Source organism: Heterobasidion irregulare (genome assembly GCF_000320585.1).
Source record: "Heterobasidion irregulare TC 32-1 unplaced genomic scaffold scaffold_08, whole genome shotgun sequence".
Classification (NCBI taxonomy): Eukaryota; Fungi; Basidiomycota; class Agaricomycetes; order Russulales; family Bondarzewiaceae; genus Heterobasidion; species Heterobasidion irregulare.
Genome location: NW_009258204.1, coordinates 2,031,336 through 2,049,792, shown reverse-complemented (window position 1 = coordinate 2,049,792; position 18,457 = coordinate 2,031,336). Strand labels below are relative to the sequence as shown.

The window sequence follows — 18,457 nt, the reverse complement described above, 5'->3', positions numbered from 1 at the left end:
CTTCAGCGCAGTTCGGATAGCGTCTTGCGCTGTCCTGAACGCCGTTTCCGTTTCGCACAGATTCTCCCAAGCAAAAGATAAGGAGTTGATAGCTTCTGGTACTTCGCAAAGAGCTTTGATTCCTTCATCTGGGTAGACCACGATATATCAAGTGAGCACTCAGTCGAGGCGCATGTGTTCTTTACACGCACCGAAGGATATTAATTGTTTCAGTTGTCGCGACACCAAGGAGGCATCCTCAGGTACGCTCTCAAAGCCCTTGATAATCGCTCTTGAGATATCATAGAGGTCTGATTCCACCCACGAGGACCAGCCTTCGAAAGGACGAGACCACGAAGGATTGTTTGAAGATGGGATCAGATCCTCCCAATCCCTCAGTGGAAGAGAGTTTTTTGGAAGAAGTGCTTGCGGTTTGTATGAGTCCGATAAAAATATTACCGATGCATGTATCTTTTGGCCAGGTTGAACTTGTCGTCCAGCGGCACGATGCCAGCTAGAGGCAGAGTCTATATGCAACCTTCGACAAGAACATGAAACAGCAAGACTTACAAGCATGTCGTGCTGCTCGGGCCTTCATAGGACAGCCTTTTGAATGGTAGATACTCGCAAAACTTCCAAGATAAGGCGAGCGATTCGTCGACGGAGCGAAGCCTCTCTGTGATCACTACATTCCCTGAGACTTGGAATCGAAGTCCGGCCTGCTGGGCTTCTCTAGACATCCATCGCAAAGGAAAGATGCTGAGATCCTTGTTTTTGCTCCCGCCCCCTCTGTTTGCAAATCAATCGACGTCAACAGTTGCATGTCTATTTGATCACTTACACATCAGAATGTCTGCCGGCGAACCAAACTTCTTTGGTATGGGGACTCGCAGAAGTTGATACTGTGATATCTGATATGTCCAACCCGTCGGGTCGCGCCACTCCGCCCCATGCATATTCTGGTAGGAAGTTGACGCGAAGCTCGTCAAGCGCAAGAGCATGACGGAAAAAGCAAACATGTTGCATTCCCTCAGTCGTCCCAGGGTGAACCCTACCTCGCCCGACCCCCACTGAAGACACGGTATCCCTTCAACGCTCACGTTTAAATAGATATATAGCTTCAAAACCGTATGTTACGCACCAAGCACCCACGAAATGCACGTGGACTTCCTTGCTGGAGAAACTTTCCTTGAATTCCTTGGCACCACCAGGTTCCGAGCCGTCCGGGCTGGAATCAACATAAGATTTGTAGGCACTATTGACAAAGTTAGGCCTCCGAAGGGAAGATCATAACCAAATGGAACAAACCGCCAAGCTCCTTCTTCGTCACTTTTTGGAATTAGCCCAACCTAATCGTGGACGTCGGTCGACTGACTAGCGGCAGACTGATATGGACTCGTTACCTTGTGAATCATTGCGGACAAAACGCGGACTTGGTAGGCTCCCCGAGAAAATCCTATGAAATATGTGTCGGTTATGAAGACATCACAGTATGAGGTCCAGTTACCGAATAAGAAAATCTGATCGCCTTCACTATGATTGTCCGCGAGCCAGCAATATGCTTTGATGACGATCTTTTCGACGTTACTATGCATACAGATCAAGGATGAGAGATGAGCGGAAGAGCGCGTAGATAGAAATTCATTACCAAGCAAAAGCGGAGTCAAGTTTTGGGTCGACAAGCTGCTTCAAAAAGCTGACTGACCGCCACGGCGGTTGAAGGCTTGCTCCAATCCCGCTACTATAGAACGCTATCTGGTCTTCGTCCTTGACAAGATCACCATGCAGAGCGATCACATTGGTGTTCTGATAAAAAGGCATTGAGAAGAATTTGAAGTCGTTATCGAGGAATCATGAGCACCTTTGGACCAAACTCATTCAGGGTGCCATCAATACAGACGACCAAGTTCCTCCCCCTCCTCGAACATTTGCAGGGCCTCGCCTCGTGCTCCGAATCGATATATGCAGGGGGAGGCAAGTCGTACCGATCCGGCTCAGTGTCCCTGTAGGATACAACAACCGTCAATGCTAATTTGAGCTGGTAGAAGAGAGCACTAACCAGTGCTGAGAGGTGATGTCGTGGTTCTGCATGATCATATCGAATTGAGAATATCAGTAAGAAGTATCATGGGTCACAATAAGTCGCAGTGGAAAGAGAAAACAGCGGGGTTATGTAGTGCACAAGTATACTGTCATGTTCCCCACGTTGAAGTGAAGGAAGATAGGTATTCCAACTTGGTCTGTGACTCGACGGGGTTGATGTGAGTGAAGCTAAGGTTTTCGAGTGCACCTATGCCTTGAAGAGTGCGCAACATGTAACCGTCCCTTAAACTCGATCATATGAAGGGATCAGATGAGGGAAATGAGAACCCGATCCGGTATCGCTTAGTCGTATTCAGGTCTACTGGAGCTAGCGCAGCTGAGTAGCAGTAGTTCGGGTCGACTATTAAGGTCGTGGTGTTTTCTTGTTAAACTTGACCTTAAATCGCTTGTTTCGACGAGGGCCAACACAGATGCCTCAGCTGCGCGCATATCCTAACGCTGACTTCTCCTTATATGCCTCTAGATCTTTTCAAAGTGCACAGCCCTGCGCACAAAGATCGTGAGGTGACCAGCCATGCAAAAGTGAAGATGTGCTGCACGAGGAGTAGGTGCGGGTCTGGTGTGGCGCCCACGGTGCTGGCTATAGATAAAGCATCTGCTGGATATGGTGCGCGGGAGTGCCGAAGACGCGTGGCAGGCTTGCGAGTGATAGGACGCTGTGTAGAACTCCTAATTTTTAACCGGGTTAATAACAGGTGTTAATAACGCGTTATTAACGCGTTATTAACAGGCACGTATCGGACCCCTTGGTTTTTAAGGTTAATAGCTAATTTCCCAAAATAGCAATATATCTCAAATTTGTTGTTATTCAGTGCAATCTCTGTTTCTGAATGATTGTCAAACTCACCTCCTTGTCCGGAGGAGGCCTCCAAGGTGGTGGGGGCCGAAAAGAGGGCATACAGTGTCGTTGTCGTCGTCCCAGCACTGTTCTTGTTGGCGGTAGCTGACACGTGACACATGAGTAAAGTATTGTTAGTTGACTGAATTCTGGAGGCATATGAATGATTTTTTGGATTTTATGGATAGTGCCTGAACCTGATTAGGTTGTGGTGTATTATTTACAGAATGTAGGAGCTTGAATGATGTCCAACTTGCATCATGGTGGCTTCTCTGGTTCTGCCAACTCCACAACCGCTTGCTCAAATCATCCTGTCTATGCTCCAGCCATCTAAGCCTCTCCAATTCATTTAGGCTTAGTTTACAGAATGTATAACACTGAGTGAGCTATGAGCTATCATTTTGTTTGCCCATTTTCTCGATATTACTTTCATTTTCCCACGCTCACAATATGTAGTTATTAACACTGGTTATTAACGCGTTATTAACAACTCCTGGTTAATAACCGGTTAAAAAGCCCTGCGGAGTTCTACACAGCGCCCTAGCGAGTGAGAGTTAAGATCACATAACGTCATGCATGCGGAAAACGCGTCTTGGAGATACTCATGTCAAGGACGAGAGTCTTCACAGCTTCATAGTGGGTCGTTTCGATCATATACTAGCATGTGTAGAGTCAGGAAAGGAAGCATTGAAATGAGAAATAGCAACACCCACGAAGTCAATTAGTCCTGCAACATTTAGCGAGCCCGCAGCTAGTTGAGAAGGAGTGCTACAGGAAGGTTGAATGGGCGACAACGTCATGGCTTAAGCTTGGAACGGTAGTCGTACGTTCGCTCGTGGTCGGAGTCCTCGACGGTCATCGACAGTATCCCCCGAGTATCTTCCGACATCTTCCGTATGCTTCTGGCCACTTTGCCTCGATTATATCTTGCCATTTCTTCGCTGCGCATCTTGAGATAATTCTCGAGCGCACGCTGGCACAAAATGTATGATTAATCTGGCTCTGTATCTCGCAAAATGTCTTTTACATCTCTCCCTATACCGGAGGAATGAGTGATATCACAGTGTCAGGGACTCAGACTACGTCACTACACCAGATGACGAGAGTCAAGGAAAGGCGAGGGTACAGACACGGTGGGTGGACGAACGAGAACGCATATACACTATACTAGAGGTAGGATTGAATCGGTTTCAGTTATTTATGCAGATGAGAGGTTTGAAAGTCCTAACCTCGTACTTCATATACTGAATACAGGTTATTGACAACCTGCATGGTCAATTATGTTTCAAGGATTTCTGAGATGCCGTGTCGATGGATTCGACACAAGGAGAATGAGGCTGCCACCTCGCGGACAATGTGCCAGTGCTCTCCCCCTCTTCCCTGACCCAAACATTGATGAAACCATCTTTAGAACCCGACACCATTCGTTTTCCATCTGGCGAAATCGCAATTGAGAAGACGGCCATACCGTGACTCTCCAATGGCTGTCCAATCCCTTCTCCAGTCGATGTATCCCACTCTCGGACTGTTTGATCTTCGGATCCTGAAACAAAGCGCGTGCCGTCTGCGGAAAATGCAACGCAGGAGACAGGTTCTCGATGTCCTTGCCAAGCCTCACCGATAGCCTCGCCACGCTCAGTATCCCAGAGTCGTAGGGTTCCGTCCTCGGAGCCCGAAACAGCGCGCGCACCGTCAGGAGAGTAGGCAATACACGAAGCGAGTCGTGCGCGTCCGATAAAGGGTTTGCATACGACTCCACCGGCCGCAGCGCCAGCTGCATCCCATGCCAAGATAGCTCCGTCCCAAGATGCCGAAAAGATACGTTTTCCGTCTGGTGTATATGCGATGGAGAAGACACCGCTTCGGTGCCCGTGCAGCGGCTTTCCAATACCTTCGCCAGTCCTTGCATTCCAGAACCGAATCGTTCTGTCTCCTGCGCCCGAAACGACGTACTTCGCGTCTGGCGAATATGCGACGCAGTTCACGTCATCTCGGTGCCCCCCGAATGGCTTCCCAACAACCTCGCCTGTCGTCATGTCCCAGACGCGGATCGTCCTATCGACCCCAGGCATCGTTCTGTCGACAGAACCTGAGCCCGAGACGATACGCTTTCCGTTTGGAGAAAATGCGATCGAGTAGATCGCGTTGGTGTGCCCTTGCAATGCCTTTCCGATGGCGTCCCCAGTCTCTGCATCCCAAATCCTAATTGTCTTATCGCCCGAGCCCGTAACGATGCGTCTTCCATCTGGCGAGAATGCGATGCAATTGACGCTATCTTGGTGTCCTATGAAAGGGTAGGCTCGCCAGAATTTGATAGTTCCATCCAGACTGCTGGACACGAGATGTCTCTCGCCGGGTGTAAACATGACGGATGTGACGTATCCATTATGCCCCTTGAAGGGATCGCCGATGGCTACGCCAGCATCTATCTCCCAAACTCGAACAGTTCGATCCGAAGAACCGGACACGATGTGTCTCTCGTCAGGCGAAAAAGCTACCGACGTGATGGTGCCGGCATGCCCTTGCAGTGAGGTTCTGGGAAATCCGGACACCGCATCCCAGACCCGTATGGTCTGGTCCACAGATCCTGACACGATACGCTGTCCATCAGGCGAGAATGCGACACAAGTAACGAAGCCTGTGTGTCCTGAGAACATTTGGTCAGTAGGGCGACCAGTCTTTACATTCCAGATTCGGATCGTTCGATCTAAAGAGCCCGAAACAAGGCGATTCCCATCTGGCGAAAATGCGAAGGAATTGATAGAGTAGGGTTGTTTGAGAATTATTGTAATTTTTCCTGTTTGTGTATCCCACAAACGTATCGTTTGATCCACGGAAGCTGAACCAACGAATTTCGCATCTGGTGAAAAAGCGACACAAGTGACACGGTTCGTGTGTCCTTTCAACGGTTTCCCAGTGATTTCGGCGCTAGCGACGTCCCAGATAATTATTGTCTGATCCCAGGAACCAGAAACGATTTTCGCCCCGTCATACGAAAAGGCAACGGAGGTGACTGGAGCACTGTGCCTTTCGAAAGACGCTATAAGATGGTTAGTGATTGCATCCCATGTTCTAACAGAGTGATCCATCGACCCTGAGACGATGAGTGTCCCGTCCGGAGAAATCGCAGTGGACGTTACACCGGATGTTTGAGCTGCGTAGCGACTGAAATCGTCAACAATCTTTGCTGTCTTTCCCAGCGCGTCTTGAATGGAGTCTCGGGCTATTTCGAAATCCTTCTCGCACAAATTCTCCCAGGCAAATAACAAAGAATCAGTTGCTTCTGGTATCTCGCGGAGAGCAGAAACTCCTTCGTCTGGATCGATCCAATGGACTCTAAGAGCATATAATAATACGAGCGTGTATTTCCACGCACCAATTGATATCAATTGTTTCAAAGCTCGCGCTCCCAAAACAGGGTTAGTGGGCAAACCCTCGAAATGCTTGATGATTGCTCGTGCGATATCATGGAAATCCATGTCCATCCATGGTGACCATTGTGCAATGGAATCTGATTGTGAGTATTCGCCTAGGCATGGAGTTGGATTGACGCTTTTTCTTAGTGCCAGAGGGAGAACGCCTAGCTTGTACGATTCAGAGGGAAAGAATACTGTTGGATGTATCTTTTGTCCAAGCTGTATTTGTCGTCCAACGCTACGGGTAATGCTATAAATGGAGTTTTAAGAAGTGATTTCTGATAGATGAGACTGGCGAGACTTACAAAGCTGTCGTACTGCGCACGACCTTGCGCGACAACCTCTTCATAGACATATCACGGAAAGCACCTTCGGTAGAGGATTTACAAACAGAGTCATGTGGGCTCCAGTCCAATCTCGCGTCCGTATTCGACAGACGAAGCCCGGCAGATTGTGCTTCTCGGCACATCCACAGCAAAGGCGGCTTGCCGAGTTCCATAGTAGTGCCTTTGTTGTGTTTGCCTCCTCTATTGACAGCTGAGATCCGAACTATACGGCGTATAACGTTGATAGACTTACAGGTCGCAATGAGTTCCATCGAACCAAACTTCTTTTGTATGTTTGGATGTGTCGTGCTTATCCGCCTCTGAAGGAGTCGAAAGATATTTAACTCGACGCTCGTCAAGTGCGAGAGCGTGTCGAAAAAAGCAGACGTTCATACTATCGGTCGTACCGGGCACGGTTTTGCGTCGGATTGCCCCAATAGACGACACTGTTTCCCTTGGAATGTCACTGAGATAGCAGAAAATACAGATACGAACGATGCATACCAGGCGCCCACAAAATGTACCGTCACCTTCTTCGCAAAAATCCTCTTGAAGCTATCTGCAGAATCTGGTGGTGTCGCTCCCGGCTTCCATTGTACTTTCTCAGAATCGTCGTTCATAGTACTCGATTGTAGGTCTTGTTTCTTTGATCTTGTATACAGCTTGTATGCGCTATCGTGGAAGTCAGTCGAGTGATGAAGAGGAAAGTTGATCAGCATGCACGCACAGAGGAATTTGGTCGCGATCGCCTTTGTGCACGAGCCCAACCTGATCAAGATTGTCGCTTAAACGGTGAGGTAAACTGGACCGTAGAACTCCACCTTGTCGATCATTGCAGATAAAGCGCGAACTTCGTAAGCTCCTCTAGAGAAACCTGTGGGGCATACAATCAGCACGAAAGTGCTACATGTCGCAGTTCATATAATCACCGAATAGAAAAATCCGGTCTCCTTCGGTGTAATTTTCCGAGAGCCAATGATACGCGCTGATAATGGTGCCTTTGAATTTCCTCAAGACAATCCAATCTCAACACCAAACTTGACTAGAAAAGAGGAGTGACGTCTGCTCACCAAGCGAAAGCGAGATCAGCCGTGTGGGACAAAATCTGCTTCCAGAAACTCAATGACATCCATGATAGCCTTGTGAATGTTCTAGTGCCGTTGATATAACATGCCACCTGGCTATCGTCTTTGACGAGATTCTGGTACATCTCCATCACATTGGTGTTCTAGCGGCACGGCGTTTGATGCGTAAACAAGTATATGGACCCATGAGATAAGTACCTTTTGAGCGAAATGATTCGAAGTTCCGTCAATGCAAACGACGAGGTTTCGTCCCGTTTTATGACATGTGCAAGATGGATATTTAACTGCGTGCTCTGATTCGTTCTCTGCGCCTATACCCAGCCGAGGCATGCTATCACTAGCGAACATTGGATGGGCACTTTGACATGACGAGTCGAAAGCAGAGACGCACAGAACGGAGCCGGTCTCATCAGTCGGGGTCTGGACTTCCATGGGACTGTAGACAGTGAGAGAAAATAGTAAGATCTGTGAGAGATTTGTGTGGTGTTTGAATGCCAGGAGTGGGCAAGAAGACGCACAGTCAAACTTGTGTTAAGTAGGCTCCCTAGATTAATCGCAAAGTCATTTCGCAAGCCTAGATGCCCCACGTGAGTTTCCTGAACCCATCACATGCCCTCACACCGATCATCCGAATTCATCTCGTTCCACGGCCTGTAATAGCAATGTTAGCCACCATAGCATAACATAACTTTCACCGAGATCCGTCACTGAGCTAAGGTGGCAGTATATCGCTCCCATCAACTCTCTCCTAGCAAACAGGAAGCGTGTTAATCGGTCAGGAGGCCAGGCAAAAAAAAAAATGAACGCTGCCCAACCCTAGCGATGTTGAATCCTTCTTCTTGAGCGCCATTTCTTCGATACGACCACTTCTGCTACAGCGACACATTCTGGTTGAGAGGCAGAGCACTCATCATATTATTCGGGGGTTCCGTGGCGCCGAGGAGGTATACTCCTCAATGGATAAGTAGTGCATACGCCCCAGGCCCTGATCTCGATCGCCTCGGAAACGGCACGGCATTTAGGGACGGAAGAATGTAGACTCCGATGCGAGATCGCTCGAGATATAGCCTGGTGGACATGCGGAGACCATGCAGCTGCAAGCACGCCTGTCTTCAAATAGAAGATGGCCGGCAGAGTTTGAATATGTATCATGGTGCAATGCGGGAGAGATTTATGAATGGGCATGATAGGTTCCGTCGCAGAATGAAGCAACATGAGGCTTGTAGCATACATGGTGCGTTTGTGGGTGGTTCTGCGTGTGATATACATTTGCGGGATGGCCTAGGATGGCCTCGCGGATTTCGAGCTCCATAAGGCTACATGGGGGCTGGTTTTGACACCTGCGCGCTCATTATTTGCGTGTGTAAAGGACTGACTCCCGAAGCGTACACTGAACACTGCTGTCCAGAACCTGTTAACGACTTATACGAAAGCGAACAGGTGGATGGACGTGCCATACCTGTTTATAGTCCCGGTGCTCTTGTCCAGATATGTCTCCGATTATTAAGGCCCAAAAGCAGCACGTCGGAATGTCCCTACATCTCGTTGCTGTCCCCAGAACCACATGTACCTGAAACAGAGGAACGAAGTTCCGAGTCCAAATACATCGCAAATCATTGAGCTTATCGGAGGGAGAAGGGGCCTCGAGTGGCTGATGCATGAACACATACCTTGGCGCCGTAAATCTCTGTGTGGTCCTGTCATTTCGAGCGATGGGCGTTCAAGTGTATACAATTTTTTGGATCCGAGGTGGTCAATCTGAATATCACTGTCAATGAGGACGGCAACATCCGCAGGCTTGAAGTACGTACTACGTGAGAAAGTGACTGTCTGACAAACTCGCGATCAACGTGCTTGCAAAGGCTTATAATGACTCTGGCGAGCTCGGGCGAAGTCGACAACGAAGTGACGAAGTCAAATGCAATACACGCCGCATTTACGGTATATGGTCTTCATTTTTCTATGGCAGCTTGTTCAATTTGAAGAGCTCGAATATACATTACGACGAACCCGACTTGTTTTCATGCTATTCTCTTGTTGACGCCCTCCACGAGTGGAAATGGATGGGAACCCGCAGACCGGTGCACACCGCAAAGGTTTATTCTGTTTCTGCCTCTATCACGCCGCCTATTGAGCTCATGTACCGCCTCATTCCGCTCCTCATATCACGTTACCGACGCCTACACCGAGCAGTCTACAGTTACTGATCCCGTATCGGCTCTGTCAACATGGACAGCCGGCTGCGTGGAATGCGGACATCAAGAGGACAATCAGGAGACAACGTGGGCGGCGCATCCGCGATATGACGCGACAGGAGATGCAATGTACGTATCTTTGTCTTTGGGTACGTGCATTGTGTTCCCAGGTGTCTCCTGTCGAGCCAGAGAATAGTATCCTTTGACCCTATTCCTCGAAATACGCTCTTGCTCTTGCTCCGCTACCTCTCATTTGCATGCCTTTCCTTTGACAAGAACTGAGCATGTAAGCTCTAGGACACAGACAAAAGTCTTCACAAGTCGTCGCAGTCATGTGATTCCATTGCTGCCTCAAAATTCTCAAACAGCATCATCGAGAATTTAAATGTAGAGGCATGTTTTTCCAGGGTTACGGAAGGATATCTCCAGGTCAAAAATGGCACGTATCATACAGTCTTAGTATGCCAAGTCCCATGGGTGTTTTTCCTATCAAAGGTCCAGCGCTAAAGATCGTACATCTACTCATGTGGGGCCCTGCGCCCGCGGACAGGTTTCCCAACAGCAGCAGCTTTGGCGGTTATCCTTCAATTTCCGCCGAATATCAGTTCTACGTGTCTTGGACTCTATTTTATCCGGAGACTTGTTGAACGACACTCTGAGTTTCGACTCTCCCAAGCTCCACGCGTGGACTTAGATCAACCAAAGCATGGGGACAGCGTTGAACGTTGATCACTTTCGTAAGTAAGCTTTGAATGCTCTTGCCGTCATAGAGTCTTATATCTCTAAATTATCAATCCTTTGTCTCACTGGGCATATGGACTAAAGCGGAATGTCGGCATGGACCCGAACAACGTCTGAAAATTTGCCGGGAAATACCGTGGAGTGACAGGCGCCTCAGAAGGCGCTTCGTGATCATTGCCTTTAGAAGGCGCTTCGTGATCATTGCCTTTAGAAGGCGCGCCCACTTCACTCATACACCCTCTTTCTTGTGATGGACATGACATTGACATACTCTGTTCTGTATCGTCGCGGCGCTGCGGCTTGTTTTTGTTCGTTTTCGTCGATAGGGGATGATGTGAGTCCGTACAGGGTCGCGGGTATACCGCGGGGGTTCGGGAAGTGGGATCATCCGAGCGATCGGATGGTATTGCCTTTCCACATCATGGCTTTACGAATATTACACATCGACGTCAAGCACGCCAGGCGCCTGTCTCTTCCACCTGATGAAGTTGCGAACACCTACATACGGTTCAAGATCTTGTGAATTGTCGCATGTAGATCCTTTCTGTGCGGCGATGCAATCTCTCCATGCGAGAGGTGTATTGGCCTAAAGCGTTGACGCTCCAACAGCGGACTAAATTCAACCCCCAACAGCTCCTCACGACCGAGGATTTCCGACATCGAAGCGCCCACTACATCTCTCTCGCCTCCTTGCTTAAATTGAGCTGCACTGTGACTGCAAGGGCACCAACCAGCCCTCCGTCCATCCATCAGTCTCCCTTTAGATGCCCTCGATGTCCACTCAAAAAAATGGCGATTGGGATCGTTATCCCGAGCATACCATCATTACCAGGGGCGTGCGAGGTCTCGATGTCACACTTTGGATTGACATGATCAAGAGGCGTCTCAATGACGCTCCTCCGGCTATCGTCACAAAAGTTGAGCACTTCAAGTGCACTGGCCGCTTCAGTAACGAATTCCTAGCCATCCACCTCAAACATCCCATCCGCACCGGACTCAAGAAACACCCCACTGTCCTCTTCATCGATCGCGTCGCTTACCCAGATTTCCTGATTGCTCCCGGTTTCAAAAGCCCTTCCTTCCCTTCCTCCATTCTCGCTAGGGAACGCATTTCAATTCCTCCCCCCGACCAAAACTACATGCAGTTCGTCAGCCAGGAGCGGGGCGAGCAGCGCCCCATTCTTCTGTCTCGCCTCGATTTTTCACAGCACCCGACGGACGAGGATCTTCTCAATATCCTCGAATTCGCTTCTGAGAAGCATCCTCCCCACGAGAACGACTACCAAGGATTTTGGTATGCCGGATTGGTCTTCGATGCTTTAAGTGACCGGTTTCCGAGTCAACGATATGAAGAGCGGGCGGATGAACGTGGATCATTAATTGGGAAATGCGAGTGGGCCAAACTCAAGGATGATTTCGAGGGTTGGGTTTAATACTGTGGGTGTGCACCGTTCCATTGGACCGAGTTGGCGGGTCTTTACTCATTATCACGGTTTGCTTCTAGCTAGGACTACCATGATACAGGTAGAAGGCCATCTTCCAGTGACGATAAGGACTAGAACTCGCATATCTCTTCCCATTAGGTTTTACCGGAGGTCAGCGGGGAATCGCAAATGTTGCTACGTTTAGGAGACTGATCAGATTCTTCAATTCTACGCTATCTTCTCAATCAATCTATCTTCTCACCATCTTACTATTTCCATTAATACTTTCAGATTGTCTCGGTCTCTTCTTAGAGGCGTTGCTCATCGTTGTTATAATGACTTGTCCAGGCCCCAGAGGCTGAACTCTCAACCACGTGGCCCGTTCTTCTACCTCTTTTTTACTTGTTACATCGAGTACTTGGCTGTAATAAGAACACCTTCGCAGTACATGATTCAAGAAGATCGATACGTCGTTACATTGCATGAATGACGCAGGCGTTCACTATTGACTCATAGGACCGTTTTGTCAGGCGACAATGTGATTAGGGCGACAACAACATGTATTTTGCCGCGAGCGCTGAATTCGCCACTTCTGAGTTGAAATTTGAAAATCATAAGGTAGCCTAGGTGCCGTGCAAAGACTGCCCTAGATACGTACCTGTCTTCGAATGCCAGATACAAACCGCTCGAGTCAAGGGGCATAGGAAAAGGCCGGGCTTCATCTGGCGAGGACGCGACGGTACTAATCAGGGATATCCGCTCGAGCTTTGCGGCTAGCAGATTCCCAATTGAATGACGATACTAGGACCACGGGTGCGACGCGCACCAAGACGCGATGAGATGCAAACCTACTGAACGGATAAGGATATGAGAACAGACAAGACAAGACATCGAATGAACAAAGCAAAAGGAGTGCAGAAGATAAGGGCACCGATTAAGTCTCTTCAAAACGATGAAGGTCGATCGCCGCGAGATAGTTGCAAAAGAGGTGTTCCTAGTGCTCGCCTGCGCCATCCCAGCCTTGAGCCGCTCGCTTTCTTTCTGAAACAGTCTTCTTACATTCGTCGAGGGCGCAGAATCAGGCGGTATAAACGGTAACACTCGTTGAGCATCACCGAGAGAGGTACTGGCACGCGCATAGACGCGCGTTCACCGCGACGTCGAGTTGGAGTCCGCGCCTCAGTCTCAGAGGACTAGCTTCCCACCTGTCGCGTTGCGACGGCACAACCATGCTTAGCTGATCTTGTTTGAAGTTTGACAGCCATCACAGTAAGCATCGTGCTATGAAAGAGATCAAACCGCTGATAGTCCTGATCTGAACCTTGACTAGCTGTAAGCGCTTCTGTCGAACTCTCAAATGCTGTGCCCAATGTCCCTCATCCCTACTTATCCGTCTGAGCCATCAATATACCGTCTTTCGGCTCTGCGAGACGCGCGGCATTGAGACGGAATTTTGGGGAATGCAGTGCGGTAAGTGTCGCTCAGGTAGGCGCAGCACACCATCATGCTGAACGAGAATCATGAACCCATATATTTGACAAATTCGAAATTGAACGCACACATCAGACCGATTTGCAAGATAGGTACGGTATGCTTGTCTACCATGCAGCCCTTTTTTCAGTGGGGTCCTTGAAATATCTATAGTCAGATCACTAATTATGGATTCGTTAAGCTAGAAATGTGCAGCTCGCTGTGCAATGTTGGGCGGTCCTCTAGTCATTTGCATGACGTCGGTACTCTGCCAGAATTGAACACATTCATCTGTTCCCAGAGTGCATTGTCCATTTGTGCGAGATTGCATAACTATTGGTACATAGTGAGCTATCAACTCAACTCTATTAAGGATTTTGCATTACCCTACAAATGTAGAAATATGTCTTAATGGATCAATGGCATCCACTAATGACTGGACAGCGGACAATATGAATTGACATACTCTATTTCTATTCATTCTGAATCAGTGGTCATTTGTAAATAGGCAAATATGACTATAGTACTTACATCACTTGTAGACACTTACATTATTTCTATAAGCTACTTTTCCTTATTTATTCTCCATAAGGACCTGTAAGTGTTTCTAGCTTGCAGCAAGCATCAGACCTTATAGCAAGCTTCATCTGCTATATCTTCATTTTCCAAGTGTTATGCAAGGAGCAATAAGGTCACTTGAGCAAGCTTTGCAAGTGCCAATGATAAATTCAATGAATAAAACAGTTTCAACTACTATATTAGTAGGCCTTATAATTATCTAGGAGGTACCTGCAATATATAGAGCTCCTATTAACTTGAAGCAGTTTTTTTGGACAAGTTAGGCTGGCCCTTGCATAACTCAGACCCTCTCAATCTTTGCTTTTGAGATACCTTTCATATGGACAAGACCCTGTAGGCATGAACAAATAATGTCTTATTTAAATGAGCCATTTTAGGGCCATGTCACTCCCATCAATGTCCAAAAAGCAAAGATTTAGAGGGTTTGAGTTGTATAAGAGCTAGTCTGACTTGTGAAAAAAAATTGCTCCAAGTCTATAAGAGCTCTACATATTGCAAGTATCTTCCAGATGATTATTAGATTTTCTGGTGTAGTGGTTGAGACTGCTAGCTTTGGGTTCCAGCAGGTGGTCATGTGAGGTCTACACCCCCAGGGGATTACTCAGGAAAAAGCTGAGTTTGAGATCCATAGCAAGATACCCGGAAAATGCTGACACCACAACAAACCATCAGTTCTGAAATCATTCCATATCGCACTACCTCAGCATTATTCTGAGATTGATCAGCATCATTTCAGCTTTGCCATCTCAGAATCAAACCAGCCCATCTAGGCCCTCGTCATAGATAAATCCCAATCGGGTTATATCCTCTTATTCATATCATTTAATTTAATCGTGTGATAAAAATTGCCTATAAAATTATATTTCTCTATCGACAGACATTGTTGTGATACTACATGAGGACCTCCTTGCTGGCATCGTCAACCACCCCGACCTTCCTGACTTACAGAATCCTAGAACTCATAGTCTCCACCAATCTTCCACAATTAGCATTGCACCACCAATTACTACACGTGCAAAATTTACTTACCGCGCAAGGACGGCGCCGATAGATGTTCTCATACGATCTTATCAATAATACCTATATAACAGTACTAGTGAACTGTTCATCAGTCCAGAAACTTTGCTGGGCATAGGGATAAGAAACACCACTCACCGACATGCTATAAAACCTGGTCCGCCTCCCAAGTCACAATCACTCCCAACCCCATGCATGGCAACACCTGTGAAACAAAATGTGAGATGGTACAGCCCGTCTTTCACACTCCCTGCGGATCTTGCAAAAGCCCAAGGTTGACATGCAGATAGAACACCCCAAGTCACCAAGCTGCGAGCATAGCAATCAAGAGCCGTCAGTCAGATCCCAGCAGCCGAGAATTTTCTAGATTGTGTCCACAGCAAGCCCCAAGATTCAGCTCAAGCCAAGTACCAGTCCACATTGGCAGTCCAGAAGTATTGGTATTGGGTGTCAGAGCCTAGACACATGCAGACAAATTGCATAGGGCAGGAGATGCATGAGGAAAAAGACAAGGGCTGATGCACTGATGGTGCCTGCGAGGCGCCATCACCCTTTGTCACACTCGTCACATTGCCCTCCCCTTATGGACCACTGAAATACTGGCATTCTTGAGAGCATTCCTTCACAATACTACAGCAGGAAAGTGTATAGGAATGGTATTCTATATGATTGTATTTAATATACTCAAAGGCCCTACACCAGGAGAGGCAGCCACGGCATGGGGTGTGACACCGCGGCTAGGTCCTGCAACACCTCTTGAATGCTCCTTGACATGGAACAATCGCAGCCTATTGGGCAGGTGCTGCATCAGTGTACCAGGTCCTTCTTGGAATATGCAAAGGTTTAGCTGAACTGTTTCGGTGATGTATCTGTAGGTTGGATCATCAGTTTAGCTCATCAACACAATAGTAAGACCTGCATGTAGCATACGACAGACTCACTTCCCCCATCTGGGATCCTTGTAGTTGTTTCCCCAGAGCTGCACCTTGCTTACAAACCACTGGTCAATTTTTGACCAGAAATCCTCCTCTTTGGCCACCTTTCCAGTCCCCTTGTGCCTTTTCGTCGATGGCTCCCTCACGGTGTCACTCAGGCTGGCTTGTATGCACGCCGCTGATACGCTAGAGGTAGCTCTAAGTGCCGAACACAACACTAAAACAACCTCTAATGCAGGGGTGCTGGAGCTAGTATCTGATACACAAGGAATTGTAAGTGGTGACTTTGGAAATTGAAGGCGTACTGAGAAGTGATCGGGGAGTGTGAGATTATAGCGCCCGAACGGTTTCGGGACTGCGCCGAACACCGACCGAATGTTCGGTCGGTTGTGTCGGCGATGCAGTCGGTAACGAGAAGGTAGTGTCGCGACCGACAACTACGTGCTTCAAGAACCACACGGGACTCTGACAATATACGAGGGAGGACGGGGGTACGAGCAAAGAGACAAGTATGAACGCGAATAAGGCCGAACAACAAGGATGACAAGTTTTTGGAAGTCGACGAAGACGATTTCGATGGTTGAGACGGGTGCGAATGAGCTCTGAACTGTGGGGTGCGAAAGCTGGTTTATTCCAGAGGTGTATGTAGGTTTTTATAGTAAACAGAGCCTCTAAGTAAAATATTAAACAAGAAATGAGAGTAGATGTCAAATGGGCGCCAAGCCTTAGCAATCAGAGAAGATAAGAAGGTAGGTGAGATGTCCATATGGGTTCCGAAGGTGACAAGGTAAAAGTTAATCAGCGATGGCGAAATCCCGAACGTTCGGGATCCATCGCCCGAGTGTAGGTAGACGGTGATGAGCATGCACCCGCGCTAGGGTCCGAGGGAGGTCTTCGGGAAGCTTTGGGGAGATACCGAACAGCGCTCGACAAGTACCGAAGATGCCGACTTTTACCGAACACGATCGGTCCCTACCTGACCGACGACAAGCCACCGAAGGACGTCCGGCAGCACTTGGGTCAGTTTGCCCACACTTCACGTACTTACCATGACCGCATAGGAGTGTTACGATAAGTGTTTACGAGATCGGAGCCAGTATTCCGTATCGGCCGATGTCCTCCGTGAGTCGGTCGGTCCTTATCGCTTATCTTCCTGACTTCCGCATGGTCGGTCAAACGCGATCTTGCACCATTGCTTGGCCACCCCAGTCGTACAACACCTCTTCTTTATTTTTCATTGGCTCTCCAACGCCTGTTCCTGCTACCTACGCTCGGGCGACGGATCCCGAACGTTCGGGATTTCGACATCACTGATTACCTTTTACCTTATCACCTTCGGAACCCATATGGACATCTCACCTACCTTCTTATCTTCTCTGATCGCTGGGGCTTGGCGCCCATTCGACATCTACTCTCATTTCGGGTTCGATATTTTACTTAGGGGCGCTGTTTACTATAAAAACCTACATACAACTCTGGAATAAACCAGCTTTCGCACCCCACAGTTCAGAGCTCATTCGCACTCGTCTCAACCATCGAAATTGTCTTCATCGACTCCCGAAAACTTGTCATCCTCGTCGTTCGGCCTCATTCGCGTTCGTACTCATCTCTTCGCTCGTACCCCCATCCTCCCTCGTATATTGTCAGAGTCCCGTGTGGCTCTTGAAGCACGTAGTTGTCGGTCGCGACACTACCTTCTCGTTACCGACCGAATCCCCGACACGACCGACCGAACGTTCGGTCGGTGTTCGGCGCAGTCCCGAAACCGTTCGGGCGCTATAATCTCATACTCCCCGTTGCTCCTCAGTACGCCATCGATTTCTAAAGTCATCACTAACAATTCCTTGTGTATTAGATACTAGCTCCAGCACCCCCTTGCATTAGAGGTTATTTTGGTGTTGTGCTCGGCACTTAGAGCCACCTCTAGCGTATCAACGGAACAGGCGTTGGAGAACCAATGAAAAATAAAGAAGAGGTATCGTACAACCAGGGTAGCCAAGAAATGGTGCAAGATCGTGTTTGACCAACCATGTGGAAGTCGGGAAGATAAGCAATAAGGACTGACCGACTCACGGAGGACATCGGCCAATATGGAATACTGGCTCCGATCTCGTAAACACTTATTGTAACACTCCTATGTGATCATGGTAAGTACGTGAAGTGTGGGCGAACTGACCCAAGTGCTGCCGAACGTCCTTCGGTGGCTTGTCGTCGGTCAGGTAGGGACCGACTGTGTTCGGTAAAAGTCGGTGTCTTCGGTACTTGTCTAGCGCTGTTCGGTATCTCCCCAAAGCTTCCCGAATACCTCCCTCGGACCCTAGCACGGGTGCATGCTCATCAGCGGGAAGC

The 18,457-nt window shown here is 48.4% G+C and overlaps 6 protein-coding genes across 6 annotated transcripts; 3 read left to right on the top strand and 3 right to left on the bottom strand.

Moving 5' to 3' along the window:
* Positions 1-4,194: 4,194 nt before the first annotated feature.
* HETIRDRAFT_172871 (uncharacterized protein) lies at positions 4,195-8,179 on the bottom strand (the record flags this gene model as incomplete). The annotated part of the gene is made up of 9 exons (XM_009551253.1): positions 4,195-6,586; positions 6,642-6,863; positions 6,916-7,116; positions 7,167-7,334; positions 7,390-7,430; positions 7,484-7,536; positions 7,592-7,671; positions 7,733-7,890; positions 7,946-8,179. 9 exons carry the CDS (start codon positions 8,177-8,179, stop codon positions 4,195-4,197), a joined length of 3,549 nt encoding a protein of 1,182 aa, XP_009549548.1.
* Positions 8,180-11,456: 3,277 nt separating this feature from the next.
* Positions 11,457-12,116, top strand: HETIRDRAFT_104564 (uncharacterized protein; the record flags this gene model as incomplete). The annotated part of the gene is made up of 1 exon (XM_009551252.1): positions 11,457-12,116. One exon carries the CDS (start codon positions 11,457-11,459, stop codon positions 12,114-12,116), a length of 660 nt encoding a protein of 219 aa, XP_009549547.1.
* Positions 12,117-15,108: 2,992 nt separating this feature from the next.
* Positions 15,109-16,573, bottom strand: HETIRDRAFT_117829 (uncharacterized protein; the record flags this gene model as incomplete). The annotated part of the gene is made up of 7 exons (XM_009551251.1): positions 15,109-15,132; positions 15,186-15,222; positions 15,312-15,482; positions 15,585-15,630; positions 15,858-16,042; positions 16,115-16,364; positions 16,477-16,573. Coding segments are annotated over 7 exons (810 nt in total), but the record flags the coding sequence as incomplete, so codon positions are not given.
* Positions 16,574-16,961: 388 nt separating this feature from the next.
* HETIRDRAFT_324734 (uncharacterized protein) lies at positions 16,962-17,183 on the top strand (the record flags this gene model as incomplete). Its single annotated transcript, XM_009551250.1, has 1 exon — positions 16,962-17,183. A coding segment is annotated over one exon (222 nt), but the record flags the coding sequence as incomplete, so codon positions are not given.
* Positions 17,184-17,497: 314 nt separating this feature from the next.
* On the top strand, positions 17,498-17,890 carry HETIRDRAFT_323283 (uncharacterized protein; the record flags this gene model as incomplete). The annotated part of the gene is made up of 1 exon (XM_009551249.1): positions 17,498-17,890. A coding segment is annotated over one exon (393 nt), but the record flags the coding sequence as incomplete, so codon positions are not given.
* Positions 17,891-18,228: 338 nt separating this feature from the next.
* On the bottom strand, positions 18,229-18,447 carry HETIRDRAFT_323633 (uncharacterized protein; the record flags this gene model as incomplete). The annotated part of the gene is made up of 1 exon (XM_009551248.1): positions 18,229-18,447. A coding segment is annotated over one exon (219 nt), but the record flags the coding sequence as incomplete, so codon positions are not given.
* Between the last annotated feature and the right edge of the window lie 10 nt (positions 18,448-18,457).